The sequence below is a fragment of the Anabrus simplex genome, chromosome 7 (assembly GCF_040414725.1).
Source record: "Anabrus simplex isolate iqAnaSimp1 chromosome 7, ASM4041472v1, whole genome shotgun sequence".
NCBI lineage: Eukaryota > Metazoa > Arthropoda > Insecta > Orthoptera > Tettigoniidae > Anabrus > Anabrus simplex.
Genome location: NC_090271.1, coordinates 139,414,706 through 139,436,061, shown reverse-complemented (window position 1 = coordinate 139,436,061; position 21,356 = coordinate 139,414,706). Strand labels below are relative to the sequence as shown.

The 21,356-nt window shown below is 36.3% G+C and overlaps 1 protein-coding gene across 4 annotated transcripts in view; it reads right to left on the bottom strand.

Annotated features, from left to right (window-relative positions):
* Window positions 1–1,299: 1,299 nt before the first annotated feature.
* The window catches only part of Asx (Additional sex combs), a 273,851-nt gene continuing 253,794 nt past the window's right edge, over window positions 1,300–21,356 (bottom strand). For all 4 annotated transcript variants that reach the window (XM_067151342.2, XM_067151343.2, XM_067151344.2 and 1 more), the window contains exon 10: window positions 1,300–9,940. In XM_067151342.2, the coding sequence (XP_067007443.2) occupies window positions 9,245–9,940 (696 nt within the window). In that variant the 3' untranslated portion in view covers window positions 1,300–9,244. The remainder of the gene's footprint in view (window positions 9,941–21,356) is intronic.

Sequence of the window (21,356 nt, the reverse complement as noted above, 5' to 3'; positions counted from 1 at the left end):
CATGTATTTACAATAAAAACTACAATAATATTTGTTTTATGTCCCATTAACTGTGTGCTTAGTTTTTGGAGATACCAAGGTGCTGGAATTTTGTCCCAATGAAGTTCATGTGCCAGTAAATCTACTGACACAAGGCTGGCATATCTGAACTTTAAATACCACTAGACTAAGCCGAGATATAACATGTCAACTTGAGCTCAGAAAACCACCACTACACTGTCCGAGCCACTCAATCCAGTATGATACAAATTATAATTTTGTATTTTAAATTACAGTCAACTCTCAACTAAATAGACTCTATTAGGGGCTAAAAATCACAAATCTTAGTAATATTACTAAAAAGAGACTGTATTTATATACTTTAATAGGAACAATTTTGTAAACACATAATTTTACAGTGAATGAAAAACAGCATCAGGGTTTCTTGATATTATTGATTAAAAAAACCTGCCAAAAATGATTGTAATAAACAGTCACCTCTGATTTTGTTAAGGCACCTATGAATGCGATAATGTTGTCCATATGCTCCCTAATGCCTGACTACTGAAAATTTCGGACCAGCTGGAACTGCTTTGTTGTCATTGTTAGCTTTCTGATCACCCTGTATAATATCTTCAGCAATATTCTTCTTGCTCAGAATTTAGTAGTATAGGTCACTTGCGTCAATGTCTAGCTACTGTTCAATGTCATTCTCAAGGACATTATCACCAGCCTACTTCAAAGTTTCATGAAAGTCGTGGGTTTCTAAACCTCTAAAACCATATTCCAATTCATTTTTGTTCAATAACTCTGTCCAATCATTAGCTTTATGTTATCATTTTCTTCCATGTAGCCGCTAAATTAAAGATGCTGCATGCAAACTGCTACTTGCATGAAATATAATGAATATTAGCTAACATATCCTAAGTTCCATATTATTTACACTACCTATTGCTACTGATAGTTATCCAACATATTATTTTATTCAATCAATTTCATGACCTGCATTAAATTGTGTCAAATTATAGCAGTTAAATTTAAAGTTTGTAGAATCAGAAGATTATTGTAACTGCATTTTCCAGATTTTATGCCTTCATGATTATTGTGTTATCAATTATCATTAGCTAAAGGACAAAGGAGAACTAAAATAATATAGAGGAATTAAATTTAATCATGGAGAGGGAAGACTACTCTTTCAAGGGGATATATAAAATGATATACAGTCCCTAATGGAGAGGATTAAGGTATGAAAGAAACAGAAGGGCATGACTGGAAAAGGTGACAATCTATATATTTTCAGCTCAAGCAAAGATTTCTGCAAATGAATCCATACATTTCTTTTTCATGCTTTAAATAGAATCAGTTTCATACATCAAAATAAGAAACAAAGAATTGCTAAAATGAAGGAAAATGGAAACCTATTATGAAAATAAATTAAATTGTTTGGTACTCCATTATGTTTCTATTTTCCTTCGGATTCCTTTACAATATAACGTAACCAGAAGAAAATAAAAATGTACTGTACAAAATATCTTCATGGAAATCTGAATGTGATTCTATAAAATAAGGTGACCTCCCTTCTGCAAGTGAAATAAGAATGTTCCTCCCCAAAATGGGGACAAACTTATTGTAAGAGAGACATCAAACAGCAGAATATTCGAATTTTAAGGCACAAACTAAGAATAAATATTGAAGTGCATTTCCCTCAGATTATATAGTAATTCGAGTGGTATAATGTGTGTGCTTATAAACTAGACGGTATCACAAATGCAGTTAATCTATGAATACACCCAACAATATTACAACTGATGTTAGAATAATAACTGCAGATCTCTACTGCCACACAAGAATACGACACATTGCTGTAAATATCACACTTGAGTTTTTTTTTTTTCTAATTTAATGTTTCTCTTACAACACAAGCTAGTTCATTACTATACATTTTCAGGAGTATCTTAATATATGTCATGTTCTGATAACTGAACAAGTAATATACAATAACAAACAGGACATTGTACAATAAAAAAGAAAATATATACACAATCTATACATAATATATATTTAAAACAAATTCAGATAGATACGAGATTCAAGCCTGTGCAAATATTGAGGAAATATCAGTTATTCTTACTCCCTTATTAAGCAGTAAGTTGTATTCCAGTAATAAGCCATTATTCTCAGTTCAACACAAAGCATTATTTCTGAGGTAGTTCAACTCTCACATAACAATACTTAAAGAACAAATACATGACAAATGTTGCCAAGAGAATAAACAGTGTGGCTGTATTGAATTCACTTGAAAAACATCTATATTAAAAGCATATTACAACTGTAACATATCACTGTTCTGTTATGAATAGTTACTAATCTTCAGAATTATTTTCCTTCACATGAGCCATGTAAATTACAAAATACACCAAGCATGTCCCCATGCATTACTTACTTCTCATACCATTGCTATATACTATATTGGTCGACAGAACAACATTTTATGAAGCACAAAGATTTCATTATATGACAATTAAGAGATGAATGAGCACACAAGACTCAACTATATGGCTATCAGCTTCATAAAAACTCTATTTGTTAAAGAAATGAAGAAGTCATAAAATCCATAGGAAGAATGTAGCAATTAGGCAAAATAACAGAGCCATCCTCGTACACATGTGTTATTCCAAAAAACAGACTAGTATAACTTCTCATGATGACTATTCTGAATATGGCAATACTGAAGCTACAATACTGCTATTCATAAAATAGTATTTACTACATCATACAGCTATGTTTTTATCAGTTCACACGCACTTCATGCACACAAAACAAATTAAAGTAAGTATATTTCAAGTAAATATTCATGTGGCTTGTGATAGTAAATAATGTATTAACACCCAACGTCCCTGCTATTGAGTTAGTCACTACAATCAAAGGGTGAAGTAGACATTAGATGCGTATTTTGTATTGCCAATGATCCAGTTACATTTACTTATTTATTCTGTTGTAATTCTTTGAGGAGTAGAATTCCCTTTTCTCTTATCTTTTTTGTAACACTGTGACCAGTTCCAACCACTTTCAGTCCACTCTGTTTCCTATGGTGAAAGTACAGTAAAGCACGATCAGTTCAATACATGCACATGAAATGTTCACCAGAAAAATGGATGAAGAACTCTGAACTGATATCAAATGTGAGTGGAATATAACAGCATAGAAGGATGCATTTTAAATCTTTAAATCTTAAAAAATAAAAACACTGACAAATTAAGATAGAAGATAGGCGATAGGTAGATATAAAAAAAAAAACACTACTCTTTGGTCATAGCTTGAAAGTTCTCAAATATTGACTCATTTTGAACAGTATTGCCAAAAGAACTGTTTATACAAGTATCATACATTTAAAATATTCATGGAACTATTATGTTTGGAAATAAAACTTCAAAAGATGAATACATTTTAAAATATGTACTATTTTCTTTTATCCTAAAAATAACTCCAAAAATATAACAGAGCTACTAATGCACTAAATTTTATAAAACATCTTCTAGATTTTCACATAAAATTTGCATTTAAGTCTCCTAAAATTTTCAAAAATAATAGAATGTGTGTGCAAAAAAAGTTTGAAAAAGTAACTTCTTTGGTTCATAAAAATAACATCCATAACAATTTATAACATTCAAATTTGAATACTGACTCATTTTGGACAGTATTACCAAAATAACTGTTTATACAAATATCATGTGTTTAAAATGTTCATGGAACTATTATGTTCGGAAATAAAAAAAAAATAATGGAAATGTGTGTTTCCAACCCGTTCCATTCCTCTGCAGGGTTGGGTATGTCTTTGTAGCGAGTTGTTACGACAATGTCCCCTTCCTGATGTCAACCTCCTCAGACATGTTAAGGAGATGAAATGAACATGATACATGTTAGTAGGAAGGGAAAGGGTGAAACTTGGTGCCGGCCCATAGCCTACCCCAGTCAAATAGCATCAAGGCCCCTGCTCAAGGTTTCATGTATCCATTCGAAGACACCATCAACAGAGTCATATCCCAAGAGTAAGTATAAAAATGTTTAACCACAATATACTACAATACAGTAAATTGTATTCATGAAATAATGAATTATTTTTTTTGGGTCTTAAAATAGGACAAGCACTTCTTGGGCATTTTTCACCATCCTGATCCCTGAAACGAGAACTACGTTGTTCAATGTTGTACACATGTTGTTTCTACTGGAACATTAGGTGTACATCTCAAAATGGCTTGCTTTACTTGGCCAATGGTAATTCTAGAAAGAATTATGCACTACTATGGATCCATAAAAGAAACAACTGAAATATCGTATTCACAAGAAGGGAAAGTTTAGAACTTACGAAAATCCAAGTTAGAAGGGAGGAAAAATGCAAGTGATTTTTCACCAATTTATGTCAATATATCACTGATAAGTCTAAAAATGATAAACTTCTGATAACTAATCAAGTTAAATACTTTTCTTCATAAAGAAGATGCCTACAGTATAATTGGAGAAATCAAATTCATGACTGTTTAAAGGCATAAGTAACATAGCAAATACCATTCTGGACTCATCTTGAAATTCCCCATTTTCTTCTTTAATGAATAATGAATTGAATTCCAATGACAATGGATCAGAAAATATCTTCACTAACATATCCATGAAAGCATCACTTCAAAAATGAGCATAAATTCAAAACAAATATACAATATTTAAAAATAAATTATTTGCTTATCAAATTCTGCTGTTTGTGTTCCCATGGTAGCATCACCTTAAAAATGGATATTCTGTACATTCAAAATAAATATACAATATTTTAAAACAAATTATTACCTATCTGAATTCTGCCAAAGATGAAATTTAAAATTAGCTACAAAATAGGTTCTATAAGCATTTTACTTGTCTTGACTCTATGAACTTCAAAACTTAATCATAAACTGAAAGACAATTTTAAAAAATTCATGAGAGGTATAGTACATATCCCAGTGAGGTATAGTATAGTACATCTCCCAATATGTGGAAGTTATGGGCTGATTCTTTATTGTTGACGGAAGAAAAAAAAAAGTGTAAAAATCTTAGAATTGAAGCTTCCATGGTCTTTTGTACTACTATTACATTCTTCGTCTGGGTTGGATTGTTCTATGTACATTATGTTCCAAGTTGCCAGGGTAACGTGGACACTAGCGGAGAAGTTTATTCCGGATGTGGAACCTACGACAGCATTCCAAAATATACAATTGAGCAACTCTGATAGGGAAGCACAAAAGAGCAAAAATTACTCCATGATGGTCACCAACCTTCTGTGAGGAGAAAGTATCACAAGATAAAGTAGTACCGGTTGCCAGCATTTAAAAAAAATTACAGCAGCACTAACCAAACAGTGCTCCATGAAGAGACTGGAGAGCAAATTTTAAAATTGTGTATTTTAAGCAACTATGAACTGTGTGTTGTTATCGTTGTGTATAGATTATTGAGCTTCTGAAATTGTATTACTACTATGCTCTGATGGTTACTGATAGGTAGCTAGCTTCGTGCATTCTTGACCTTCTGCAGGTTGGATATCAGACAATGCTGCAAGACAATAGTCATTCAATACCTTTTGATGCAAACTTTCATTCATCAGATTGAAGTAACAATGGCTATAAAAGGCTAGTCAGCATTTATTGCAGCCATCTTATTGGCCTGTTAACACTGAAGTGCAATCTTGATGGTCTCTCACTGGTAAAAGAATTTAGAGAAAAACTAAATGTAGACATACCTGGGGATATCGGAGAGTTTCGAGTCCACCTACTATGTTTGCTTCATAGCCTCAACAGTTATTTCCCCTGAAAGTACTTCATGAAAAAAAATGTTGAAGGTTGTAAACCCATTCTGTACTGTATCAGAAAAGCCAGCCTATCTGACAACAGAGTAATATCAATGGTTTGGCATCAGATTCTATGACAAAAGATAATGTTTAAACTGAATTTTCAGTGTCAATTAAAAGATTAATTTTAATAAATAATGTTATTTGCTTTACATCCCACTAACTACTTTTACAGTTTTCAGAGAAGCCGAGGTGCTGGAATTTAGTCCCGCAGGAGTTCTTTTATGTGCCAGTAAATCTACCGACATGAGGCTGACGTATTTGAGTACCTTCAAAGATTAGTAACACCAATACATATCCAACCAGAGTGATATTTTCTCTTTGCTTATGCCATTTTACGGTCACCGGACTGAGCCAGGATCGAACCTGCCAAGTTGGAAAGATGAATTTTAAGGATTGCCAGATAAAGCTAAAATCCTCTTCCCGCCATTTGTCACAACCTACTTGTGTGAATCAGGATTCTTCTGCTTATGCAAGTATTAAAATAAAATTCATATCCCAGCTAAACGCAGAACCGGATATTTGGTTGCAGCTGTCCAAAATTCAACCGGATATACAGTAGCTATGTTAAGTAAATTAAAACAATAACATCAACAATCATTGAATGGCCTCAACTACTGCATAGCAGACTTTCTGAAATGGTACCATCTAGGTAGCCTGCTTATAAATTTTGACTTTACAATTGTAGTGCTGCCTTGCAACAAAAGCAGAATTCTACTGGATGGATACCTAAGGCTGAATTCATTAAATTTTGTCAGTTGAAACCTAGTGAACCAATATATATATATAAAACATGCCAACAAGGATATGGAATGCAAGATTTTTGACTGCTCTTCAAAAATAAGTTTACCTCAGTCGGGATCAAACCCACAAACTTAGGAACATGAGGCTGATACTCTACCACTGATCCTCCGAGGTAGGTAAGAGTATGGTCTTAAATGTGGTATGTAAAAATTGTGCTCTGTGATGAAAAGTGCTCCATAATCTAAAAAGTTTGGGAATCACTGCAATACAGTATTCTTCATCTAGGTGACTAGTGCACCCCACTTTATGCGAGGTAATCATGGGGTACATAGTCCTATTAAATGCTAAGTACTGCCTTAGATAAAATGTGAGTTGAAACAATTGTTTTATCTAAGCATATATGCTCAATTCTACATCTCATCACGATTATAAATAAGTGTATCTACGCCTCGCAGTGATACGAAGAATATCAAAGGACTTCTTCTCCTGTACTACAACAACATTATGCACACAAGCCCAATTCCACATCTCATCAAGACTGTGAATTTCGATTTGTATCTACGTTCTTGAATATGAAAAGAATATTGAATTTTCATGACTGCATTGTAATCAAAACCAACTTTCAACCTATTAGGTCATGTTACGTACATTCAGTACATGTTGAAGAGATGTTAAGTACAGAACAAAAATGGCCAATCAGACACCAGTGGGATCCGAACCCACAGAGTAACCAACGCAAAATCGGGAGGTTGGTTTAATCAAAGTTCAATACGCACCCATAAAATGAAATTCATTTCTCTAGATGTAAAAACTTGCAACGAAGATTCATCTTACTTCATACCCGACCCCGCAGAGAAATGGTACAAGGCTTGGACACACACTGTAGCTATCTGATTATGAAAGGAGCAACCCAGAAAATGACAGTCATCTTTGGACTAGATAACCTAACTTATCTACATGTGCTTTCAGCAATTAAAGGAACATTATGTACGTAATTTATTACAAGGATAAAGAGCTGACAAGAAATGTACATGAATATGAACAAACTGTAGTCACTGACTAACATCAGTCTCTTCTACACTTTCTATGAAGCAAACTCACTTTTGAAAATATTACAGAATATAGCCATACACTGATTCAGTGAGGTGAATTTCTTGTCAAAGAAGTAGCTCAACAGCTTCATCGTGTAAAATACCTGATTCTTAATGTTAAATATTAATATAACATATAAAAATCAGGGCACATTAAACCTTCATGATTTGCCTTTCTAAACAATTTTAAAATGAGTAGTTTTCTATCATACTGAAACAGGCAGCATTATTTTATGCAACATTTTCCAATTAATGCTCATAAATACGTTAAGTTTCTTCATCTGTTGAGAGTTTTTCCCAATAAAATGTGACAATTTCTAGCAGTTAAAGGAACAATCTTCAGAGAGATTAATTAAGGCATTACACATTTGGTACTACAATAATATCTGAACAATCACTACCAATAACACACATAGAATCACAAATCTGCTAACATTCAATTTCTTTCTCTTTTAAATTTCTATCCTGTTCCAATCACCACACAAAAATAGAAGTTCTTCATTACTGAACATTAAAGTAAAGGAAAACCCTCTTCAAATCGCTTACCTCCTTAACTTACCAAATATTTTCTAAATATTAAAGATTCACCTGAACTATTTACACAATAGAATTTGATACACAATGGGTCCTTAAGGTTCTATGTTCCTGAAAGTTCTGATGATACAAATAAAAAGCTCAGATTTTAGTCTTATAATTAACATTAGCATTTTGGACTGTTTTTGGAGTAATTAAATATTAATTGACTGGATGTCAAATAATATATTTATTGGAACAATATGTTTAAGTTCAACCCCCTTAACAAATGGAAGCTCTAAGATGCCTTATAAAGGAAAAGGAGTAACAATAAAAAATAATATCAGATCTATTACAAAATTTTAACCTGTACAAATTAAAAGATACTGAAGTATACACTCCTGTTTTGTTATCACCACTCGTAACTATAAATAAATTAATTTTATCATAATGAGAAATATTCAAGTGAATTCAATACAGGATGAAATTATCTTGATATACAAGCTATTCTGGAAATAGCAAACGATATAGAAACAAATTTCTCACAGCAAAAGACAGTCAGTCATTCACACCACAGAAATGATTGTCACATCTTGACATCAATGGTGTTCTGAAATTGAAATGTAATACAGCTCATCAATTCAGGTATCATAAGTAGTACTACATGGCAAATGCACTTCCCAATAGAAGCACAGGGCTATAAGTAAGAGGAAGAAAAATGTGGAAGACAACACAATCTTCATTATTTGCATATTTCACAGTGGAATATTATACAAGTTCAGTAAGGAATATCTACAGAAGAGGGCTTGTTTTGTACGCATATTTTGCACAAAATAAGTACTATACACAAATCAGTCGCAAGAAAATTTTATCAAATGCCAACCATTTTTCTGCAATTTATCAAGTACCATGAAGGCAAACGGTAACAAATCTGCAATTCAAGTGAATAATACTCATCTAACATGCTTATACAGTTCTGATCGGCTAGAACTAACACAAATCAAGTTTGTTATATTGCTACACAAATCTGATTGGGAGATACGGTTCACCGAATAAGACAAGTGACACACAGACGAGAAGGTCCGATACAGTCATCATGACAGAAAGCGCCACATTTCTTGCACACTATCATTGCTTTGAGGTTACAAGCGCACTGAGAAGAGTCACTCCTTGCTACTGACACATGATTATTGTGTGTTTGTCTTGTTGGACCTGTTCTGGCCCCACCTTGCACTACCACCTGAGGAATGGGATAAGTCTGCTCCATCAATGCAATGTTTTCACCATTACCACCAACAATGGTATAACCTTGTAGAGTTCCATCAGAGCCCATGTCTGTGCATGCAACACCCCCATTTTCACCAGGCCTGTCTCTTCGAGTGACTGCCTGTGTCCCTGGGTTTGGACCCTGAACTGCAAAGTGCTCACCATATCCACTAGTGATGTACTCTATACCAGGCTGATGGACTGAACGCTCAACATCAACGCTTGCTGGGCGCCCTCGACCAGTCCCCGGACCAGCATTTAACATCGGTCTACTCCCTCCACTGATCTGATTGTTACAGTTATTAGTATTGTTGTTGGCAGGGGGTGCACTAGAAGCTCGAGGAGGTGCTCCTTTCCTGCTGTTCAACACAACCTGCATGGAATCGGGCTGGTCCCCAACTCCTGTACGTTGTACCAAGATGTATTGCCCAACATGGCCCATTTGAGATCCTGGATTTTCCACAACCTGCAAACACTACAAATACAAAATATATTTCTTCATGTGATTATGGCAAGTGCAGTCAGATTCATAATATAAAACCTACTTCATTACATTTATCATACATACAAACATGCAATTCATTGTAAGTCTACACTGGATGAGATTCTTAGACCCAACCTGCTTCGATCTGAACTGCACCTGAGCTTGATCCAAGCCTGCGGATAGGTTTTAGTTTATAACCTGCCCTGACCCATTTGTCTGAAATTTTATATACAACATGTTTTCTAGGAAAAAATAAAAAAAAGTAATTGGAAAATATGGTTATTATTATTATTATTATTATTGTTATTATTATTATTATTATTATTGTTACTGTAATTCATTATTTCCACTTATCCAGCTCCTGCTGGGTTGGGGTATTTATGGCACTTCATTTTCCTCTCCTACCATTCTTCTTCCATCATTTTGTCCCAGTCCAGGTTTCTTCTTCTTGCACTCCTCTTTATTGAATTAATCCACCTTGTTCTAGGTCTCCCCCTCGCTCTCTTCCACTCTAACTTCATCTCCATGCTCTGTTTTGGTATTCTTTCTTCCTCTTCCATCCTCTTTACATGTCCAAACCATCTTAGTTTACTCCTATCAATTCTCTCATTTAGGTTTTCCATTCTGACTTCTGTTCTCACCTCTTTGTTTCTCAATCTGACTTTCCTATCATATTTCTTACATATTTCATTTCACTGGCTTGAATTCTACTCTCCTCCCTACTTGTCACTGTCGAGTTCCCAGCTGCATAGATCAATGTCGGTGCATAATACATTTTGTACATTATCGCTTTACACTTCCTTGGTACTTCCTTATTCCAGACAAGGTTTCTTACACTCTGGTAGAATGCATTGCCCTGTTACTCTCTCCTGCTAATCTCCATGTCCAGCCTTGTATTCTGCATTAAATCACTCCCTAGGTATTTGAAACTGTCAACAATTTCAAGGCTTTGACCACCAATTTTCACAATGCCTATCCCTTGTCTTTCTCCTCTTGATATCACCATGGTCTTGCTGTTCTCTGCGCTGATTTTCATACCATACTTTTCAATGTTCTTGTTCAGTGCATCAATTTGTTCTTGTTCTTCTATGCTGTTTCTCAGACCTCAATATCGTCTGCAAGCAGTACTAACTTCATCTCCATATTCTCACTATGCAGTTCCCATATATTATTATTATTCATCATTTTCATTTCCTGTTTCCAGCTTCCCAGGTCGGGCTCTGAATCAAGCACCTCCATCAGCCTGTCTCTCCACCACTCTTCTCCTTTTTTAAGTACATCTGGTTTTCCTCCCCTCTTCTCTATGCACTCCCACACTGAATCTGTCCCCCTTTTTTGGGGTCTTCCTCGTGGTCTCTTTCCTGTTAACTTCTCTGAAAAATCTATTTTTTTTTTTGAAAAAGCTTTCTTTGGCACTCTCTCTTCTCCCATTCTCATCATATGCCTATACCACGTTAACTTTGTGGTTTCTATCCTGTCTTGAAGTTTCAAGATTCCTGTCCTTTTCCTTATCTCTTCATTTCTAATTCTATCCTTACTGGTCTTGCCCTCGATACCTCTTAGGAATTTCATCTCCGCTACCTGTATTCTACTCTTCTCTCGTTTTGTTGTAGTCCACGATCCAGCTGCATAGGTTAGTATGGGTTCATAATAGGTTGAATATAATACTTTCTTACATTTCTTTGGGACATCTTGGTTCCACAAAATACCCCTTAAACTCTGGTAGAAGCTGTTTTCTTGTTGTATTCTTTTTCCAATTTCCTCGGTAATCTTTCCATCTTCTGTGATCACACATATTATTATTATTATTATTATTATTATTGAAGTTAATTATAATTCATGGATTGAATAATGACATAAATTACTCTGTTTTTCCCTTTATCAAGCTGAAGTCCAACAAGCATTTGCCAATTTAAGCCCAAACCCATGCAGACATCACACACACATACTGCACACTATGGACCTGAGTATTAGGGATATTTTGTACAGACAGAACGTTATACCAGCGATTTAATATGGGATTTAAAGATCAAATTAACTGTATAGTAAAAGGGGTCATCAAAACTCAGCAGGTGAAGTTCTTCTATTGATATAAACCTTTCTTTTTTGCTTTTGTTCAGCAGACCAGAGAGCACCAGAGGTAACTGCTCATTTATTTGTAAAACCAGTCTATCATCAGCTGACTGGCAGACACCCTTATTACAAGTTATAAATTTCATTTTGGTCTGTGGTGAATATATAGTATGTATAATTACATTTTAGTAAATACAAATTCCACCTTTCCACCACAATAATATTATTTTCATTATTTGTTCTACATTAAGTTATATATTAACACAGAACACGTTTCATCCTGTTTTAGAAAATCCTGAGACGTGTTTTTCTGTTATAGATTAAAACTGAAACAAAGAACAAAAGGACCCATAAAACACCACATAATCAACAACACAAATTAAAATGTCTTGTCCATGACAAGGAGAGTAGTAAACATTCCAATAGGTGTTGTGAATCTTATCTTCTAGTTATGTATGACATATATTGTTTGTTAGAACTCTATTTATACATCACACCTGTGCTCTTGTTTTGAAATCTTCAATGGTCTAGTACATTAAAAATCTTCTTTTGACCAGAATTGTAACATAAATAAGCACTATCAAAACAAGGAAAACATATGTAGTCTACTTGTTATGAGGTGGAAAAGGAATTTTTTATTGTTGGACAAAAATAGACAATTTTTTACTTGATGAAAATGAAATAAATCCGTAAAAAATCTTTTACAGCCAAATCCCACAACTTCCCACATCTGACACACTCGCAGCCACCTACTGTGCTAACAGTTGCTCTCCGTCAGGCCTAGTTCCGTGCCAAACATGGTTTTTATATTGTGTTTGCGGGGGACCTTCACAAAACAGATCAGATGTAAGGCTTTTCAGGCGTTTGCTCTATTAACCAGCGTTTTGTCTTAGGTCTGACACTAGACTCATCAGAGTGGGATGTGTCAGACCCTACCCACTGACACTGGGATGTATGGCATATGAAACAGTGTCAATGTCATACATCCCAGTGTCAGTGGGTAGGGTCTGACACTTCCCACTCTGATGAGTCTAGTGTAAGACCTCAGACGAAACCCTTACATCTCTGTTTTTTGACATGCTCTATTGGTGGAAAAATATCTAATTCCCTCCATGAGAACTTAGAATTTCCATTCGGACCTTCACAATTCGATCTGTGGTGTTCTGAATGTAAGGCAAGTAGGCAGTTCCCTTCACTTCTTCCTTCTGTGAGCTTTGCTTGGACATTTCTCTGGGATGCAGGGCTTTATGAACCTGCAAATCGCTGTAACCATTACCCTTGAACGTGACTCTGAGCGTGTCCATCTCCACCTGGATATTTGATGGCTCACAAATTCGTCTCGCCCTCTTGGCAAGTCACAACTAAGTAATTTTTTTTTTCCCACCTTGTCGATACATTAATTGCTTAAGGCAACTTATTGGTTAAAAGTGGTACATGTTTCGTAAATTACTAACATCTTCAGCCACACAACACTGTTTAGATGAAAAAATTCATATACTGAAAAAGTATCAATGCTTGAATGTGTCATGAGAATGCCTTGTTTTTATGCTGGATGGTGGTGAGAATCTGCATGAAGATAGAGATTTGTGTGGGTAGGCTTACGATAGACAGTATGTCCTAAGGAGCCGTCCGGTTTCTTTCTTATTAGAACATATCTCCATAGTGAATTCAATTGAAGGATGTTGCTGATTCAGGTGGTTTAGAAATAGATGAAGTTTCTCAGGACCTTCTCTTCAGACCACAAAAACATCATCGTCTCGGTTTTCCAAATTCGTACGTTCCTCATTGCCAGATGTTTCATTCCAGGCTTGTGTCAATGTCATACACCTGTCAATGTCACATGTTACGTACACAAGTTATGCGACCCTCTTAGAACGATTCCGATGGTTCCGCCAGCTTCCGCTTTGAACGCAAGTGACGTCCGGTGAGCCATCTGGTGATGAATGAACGTACAATTTCCACTTCTATTATAATGTCTAAATTTCAAAAAATCATTGTTTAAGGTCAAGATTTTCTTCTGATGACACAGAGCACAGTTCTCTGCGAAACTTAATGAATATCACCTTATTTTCTTGACACAGCATAAGCCCAAAAGCCTATACAGTATCATGTCTATAAGTACGGGCCGTGAAAGCATCAATGGCAACAATGTATAACTTAATGTAGAATAAATAATCAAAAGATTATTACTGTGGTGGAAAGGAGGATTTTTTTATTTACTAAGCTGCTATTATACAGACACCCTTATTCCATGTTATAAGCACACTGGCCCAAATATTAAATATAACAGCTGACTGCAAGCAAGTGCATGATAAAACTTTTCAAGTAATAACTTATTAAACAATATCCTACTTCAGTTGTAAGATATGTGTATAAGCAGCACCAAGCGAAAATTAATGTGCCTCTGAGAACAACGAAGTGCGTGTGCAAGTGAAATAGTGTAACCTGGATAATACATGATATTACTGAAAAGAAATATTTTGTGTGTTTAAACAACAATGCAGAGACATGGTTCTAAAATTATTAAATTACGTACTATAATAATATTTTTGAGTGCAACTAAGAAAATGTATATATCTCGAAAAATATGACAATACATCATGTTATCTTGCGCTTTGTGCAGCACGACTATAAAAGCAGTGTCTAGTATAGCCCAGTTTGATCAGTAAGTTCTAGTGTACAACATAAATACTGTGGTGATTGACAGTACATATTTTTCAGCACATAGAGCCATCTTGTAAATTTATTTGTAAAAAATTTCAGGGCAATCATTGAGTTTTGACATTGCCCAGAACTTAAAAAAGGATGTTTATAAGAAGATGAGAGATACTCTATCCAACTTTGCGCAAAGTTTCTGAGATGAAGTGGATTTCTATTGATGGGATCCAACCTATCTTCAAGAAGACTGCCTAAACCCCAAGCAACGTCCGGAGCAAGAACTCGAAAGATGTATACATCCGATCTTGTAAATCTGTGGGTAACAAGGCTTAGCATACTTTCTACCAGATTAGAAATATAGCTAGAATCTTAAGATATTTTCTCTGATGTGGTATTTGCATTGATTCCAGCAAGTTAGCTGAAGTATAAGAAAGTGTATTCAACATGCATATTTCCAAGCATTTTGTCGATTTAAAAGTCAAGGACTTAATAATGATAATAACATACATACATACATACATCATCATTATAGACCGTTATGCCTTTCAGCATTTAGTCTGCAAAACTCTGTGAATTTACTAAACGTTGCTACAATCCACTATTTGCAACTAGTGCTGTGGTCTCATTTACTTCTATACCTCTTATCTTTAAATCGTTAGAAATTGAGTCTAACCATCGTCGTCTTGGTTTTCCTCTACTTCTCTTACCCTCCAAAACAGAGTCCATTATTCTCCTACGTAACCTATCTTTCTCCACTCACCTTACGACCCCACCACCGAAGTCAGTTTATGTGAACAGCTTCGTTCATCGAGTTCATTCCTAACTTATAATTTATCTCCTCATTCTGAGTACCCTCCTGCTATTGTTCCCACCTGTTTGTACCAGCAATAATTCTCGCTACTTTCATATCTGTTATTTCTAAATATAAGATATCCTGAGTCTACCCAGCTGTCACTCCCGTAAAGCAAAGTTGGTCTGAAAACAGACCGATGTAAAGATAGTTTAGTCCAGGAGCTGACTTCCTTCTTACAGAATACTGATGGTCGCAACTGCAACCTTACTGCATTAGTTTTACGACACCTTGATTCAATCTCGCTTACTATACTACCATCCTGGGAAAACACACATCCTAAATACTTGAAATTATCTACCTGTTCCAGCTTTGTATCACCAATCTGACATTCAATTCTCTTGGATTTCTTACCTACTGACATCAATTTAGTCTTTGAAAGGCTAATTTTCATACCATACTCATTGCACCTACTTTCAAGTTCCAAGATATTAAACCACAGGCATTCAGCACAATCTGCAATTAAGACCAAGCTGTCAGCATAGACCAGACTGCTTACTACCTTTCCACCTAAATGAATCCCTCCCCGCCACTTTATACCTTTCAGCAGCTGATCCATGTAAACTACGAACAACAAAGGTGAAAGATTACAGCCTTGTCTAAACCCTGTAAATACCCTGAACCAAGAAATCATTCCACCATCAATTCTTACTGCAGCCTAATTGTCAACATAAATGCCTTTAATTGATTGTAATAATCTACCCTTAATACCATAGTCCCCCAGTATGGCAAACATATTTTCCCTCGGTACTCTGTCATATGCTTTCTCTAGATCTACGAAACATAAACATAACCAACCGTCTATTCCTCTCGCAGCATTTTTCAATTACCTGGCGCATACCGAAAATCATATCCTGACAGCCCCTCTGTGGTCTGAAACCACACTGGTTTTCATCCAACTTCTTCTCAACCACTGATTGCACCTTCCCTTCCAAGATGCCAGCAAATACTTTGCCTGGTATACTAATCAATGACATACCTCGATAGTTGTTGCAAACCTTCCTGTTCCCTTGCTTATAGATAGGGGCATTTAGTGCTTTTGTCCAATCTGAAGGTACCTTACCAATACTCAGTGCTAATGTTATTATTCTATGAAGCCATTTCATCCCTGCCTTCCTACTATACTTCACAATTTCAGGTCTAATTTCATCTATTCCTGCTGCTTTATGACAATGGAGTGTATTTACCATCCTTTCCACTTCCTTAAGCGTAATTTCACCAACATCATTTTACTCCTCCCCATGAGCTCAGTTGTTCATGACACCACCAGGGAGATTTCCTATTACGTTGAAAAGATTTTCAAAATATTTCAGAGATTCTCTGGGATCTATTATGAGTTCACTTGAATTACTCAAAACACTGTTCATTTCCTTCCTCCCTCCCTTCCTTCCTAAGATCCTTTATTACTGTCCAGAAAGGTTTCCCTGCAGCTTTCCCTAGCCTTTCCAGGTTATCACCAAAATCTTCCCAGGACAACTATTTGTTTACTTCTGTTTCTTTCAAAACTTGACAATTTCATCCTCATACATACAATTCCCCCTGCATCAGCGTTTATAAGCTGCTCTAACTTCATCATTCCACCAAGATGTTCACTTTTCCCCATCTTTACAAACAGTTGTTCCTAGGCATTCCCTTGCTGTTTCTACTATAGCATCATCGCATGCCACCCATTCTCTTTCTATATTCTGAAGCTGTTTACTGTCCACTGTTCGAAACTTCTCACTAATCATATCCAGGCACTTCTGTCTAATTTCCTCGTCCTGGAGATTTTTTTACCCTTATTTGTTTGCAGACAGATTTCATTTTCTTATCCTAGGCCTAGAGATACTTAGTTCACTACAGAGGATATAACGGTCTGTATCATCCAAAAATCCCTGGAAAATCCTAACAGATTTCCTGAATTTGAATCGGTTAAGATGTAGTCTATTATGGATATGGTACCCCTACCCTCTCATGTGTAGCCTTATGCTTGAAGAAAGTATTCGTAACTGCTAAACCCATACTAGCGCAGAAGTCCAGCAAATGCTTCCCGTTCCTATTAGCTTCCATATCTCCCCCACATTTACCAATCACCCTTCCGAATCCTTCAGTTCGATTTCCAACCCTCACATTGAAATCGCCCATTAGCACTATCCTATCCTTGCTGTTGACCCTGACTACGATGTCACTCAATGCTTCAAAACACTTGACAATTTCATCCTCATCTGCCCCTCACATGGTGAATACAGGGAGACAATTCTCGTCCTGATTCCTCCAACTGCCAAATCTACCAACATCATTCACTCATTTATGTGCCTAACAGAAACTATGTCACGTGCAAAGGAATTCCTGATGAACAGCCCTACCCCACACTCTGCCCTTCCCTTTTTAACACCCATCAAGTACACTTTATAACCTCCTATCTTTTCCTCGTTATCTCCCCTTACCTGAATATCATTTACTCCTAGCACAACCAGATGCATCCTCACTGCTGACTCGGGCAGTTCTACTTTCTTTCTTCCATAAGCCCTATTAATATTAATAGCTCCTCGTCAAATTCCATTTAGTTCGCCAAGTTGTTTCCAAGGAGTCCCTCGCATGTCAAATGGGAGTGGGACTCAGTTACTCCCATAGGTCCAAGGCTTGCTTAAAATGTTCTGAGCTCAGTAAATTCTGTGAAGCAGGATGCTACCCTACTAAGCCATAGTCCAAGTGAGGATCTCTCCTCTAATGAGTTAGGGAACACTGGTGGATTGTATAGTCCTAGCCGCCTGAGCACAAAAGGGCCATGACTCAAAATTATGTCCAAGATGCCCACTCCCATTCCGTAGAAACTGGTATCCCAACTCTCAGGACCACTTACTAGGCCACTCAGCCGTTGCTCATGGTTCACGAACTAGGATGTACAGTAACCCACACCATTAACCATGGGAAAATTACAATACAAATAATAAAGTAAATGTTTTTAAATTCCCAGAAAATAACATTCTGAAGAACCGGTGTTTATGTGCCATAGACTATATTCGCAGGCGAGATTTTATTCCAATACATTTTCAAATGTACAAATACATTAAAAATAGGGTACTTGACAGATGGGTGAGGAAAGCCCTATCAATGTTGTATTTATTGCCATAGTCCCTAACAAATGTGAGAGCTGTAGCAGGTATTTCTTCTGTAGGCTTTCCGTGAAGCAGGTTAAAACATTTATAACATTCTGTGACCTGGGATGTGTACTATATACCCTCCTAGATAATAAATCTAACATTTCTTACAAGGGAACTGACCATACTGCGATAACAAAATCGACAATGAAATTTCGCAGAGACCATGAGGAGACCCATAAAACAGCGATGTTCAAAAATTTAGCTGCCATTTCGAACTGGTAGGTTTTGATATCTTTATAGAAAATCTGTGTGACAATGGAGCTTACTGGAAAACCCTTGATTCTTGCTAGCCTACTCGGCACACAGGAGAGAGAGAGAATGAATGAATGAATGAATGAATGAATGAACTGCCAGACTGCCATGCACCAAGGTCACTTTATTGTTACAGAACAAATATGAAATATAAATGAGATGCATTAATCTCATGATAAAAACAAATATTTTTAGTTCCATGCACAACGAATATGCACTTTGAGGCCACATTGTTCTTCAGTTTTCTTTACTTGTATGAAGACAATATTTCACAGGCACTTTGAACTCGGGAGGTCTCACTGTTGTACGAATATTTAACCACAAATATTTAATTATGTCGTTGAACCATGAGGAAGAAAACTGAAAATGAATGAAGGATTGCATTTTCAGTATGCTGTCTCTCTGAAAGTCTTCACAAGTCGGCACTATGTCTGTTAAGCGGTGATACAAGGCCTTCCACTGCCGGAAGAAAAACTTCTCCAGGGGTTGTACTTTCCCTGTAGCGCCGGGAGGAATCTGGATAATTTCTATACTGTTGCCTGGAGGAATGTCTTCCACACAGCTCTTAACACTGTAAGTAGTCCAGAAATCTAGCAGTAACAAACACTTCTCTTCTGCAAATGGGAAGGATTCTTTAAACCAATACTTCAATTCATTTTTCCCCATTTTTCCTGATTTTGTAACTCTTACAATTATATTTCTGGCATGAAACATTTCTTTGGAAACTCTCAGACCGAAAGTCCCAGTTGCCTCCTGCAATACAATGAATAATTTCGGGAAAAGAGTACCGGCCATATTAATTTTAGGCATAATTGTGTATAAATGGGTGAGTGCACTAACTGATTGAGCAACTGTTTCTGTATGTTTCTCACCAACAAATGGCAAAGAGTCCTTTTCACTTTCATTTCGCACATGAAACCACTCTGATCAGTATTGTATATTGAAGAAGGGGTGTAGTCTAAAAATCGCTCTATAGCTGCTTCCACAAATTTCTTTAAGACTTTATCTTTTTCGTCATCTTCTTGCAGATACATACCGGATACCAATTTCATCATTTTTCTACTTTTTATTCTGTATTTTGTCTGAAAACGATTCAACCAACTAGCTCATGCGCTGAAATTAGTTCGCCCCATTGAAATCCCTCTTGAAATTTTCAAGACCCACAGTCACAGGTCTTCATCGCATAGATTCCGCTTCAGTCTTCTTGCTTCTGTAAAGCAAGACAATTTTGTATGCATCAATTTCCTGTGTTCAATGGGGCTTACTGATGTAGATTCTAATTGGTTCTTCCACCTGTACAGTTATCATTGTGACGTCACCTTACGACAACTTTTGCGAACAGTGGTTAATGAAAGTCGTTTCTTATCCCCCTTATTTAACCATAGATTTACAGCTTTTCTTTTGTATGCAAGATCTACAGTTTGTTTCACTTTCTTCTGTGGACTGGAAGCATAGCTTGAACTAGTAGATTTGCTAGGTGACTGCCGTGTCTCTTCACTGGATTGACAGGAATCAGACTTGGGGCTCAAAATTGGATCCGTAACACATATTGTTCCTGGCAATGGTGTGCTGCCTTCTCTTTCAGATAATGCAGATGATGTGTTGCTGCTTCCACTATCACTTTCACTGTCACTATTTCTCTCCAGACACGACTCCGAGACGAAGCTGGTACCCACGGGATGATTTTCAATTAGTTTGATCACATGTCAACCCATCTGCCTTTCTTCCGAAGCTATTTCACGGGAAGAGGAGAAACCTTTTTTCACGGAAATAACGTAAAGCATACTCGAGAACATTAGTCGGATTCATGACTGTTCTTTCAAAGGAACCTGTGTCAACTGGCTAGCGCATAAAGCTCCAAGGTAATCCGGTCGCTTCAGCTGGTCACCAGGGCTGTCCATGTCGAGCTATACGCTAATGTGTGCAATTCTATTAGACATTTCCGTATCGATTTCAAGACCTTATGGATCGAAATGGCAGCTGAATTTTTGTACATTGCTTTCTTACGGACCTGTCATCCTCTCTACCAAATTTAATTGTTGATTTCGATATGTCAGTAGGGACAGTTCCCTTGCTAGCAAGACTGTGGCTGTATTTCTTCATTTAAGAAAGGTTCAGTGCCCTATTGAATCTTTATAGTGCATCTCTGCAGGTGCAAAAGTACTGAATACGTCTATTAGGTAGTTTAATTCCCTAGTGAAAGTTTGTCAGTTCATTGTCATCAAATCCCTCTGAGTTTATCTAAGAAACTTTATACCATACATCATCAACAAACACCAAGGTGTTTCGTTTATTGTCTAATTCCTTGAAGATTTTATAATATGACCCATTACTATAACGAACAAGAGCGATAAGGCACTTCCTTGCTAGACTCCTCTCGCTATCTCAAACCATTAATTCCACTGGCTATCTGGACACAGCTGAAACTATT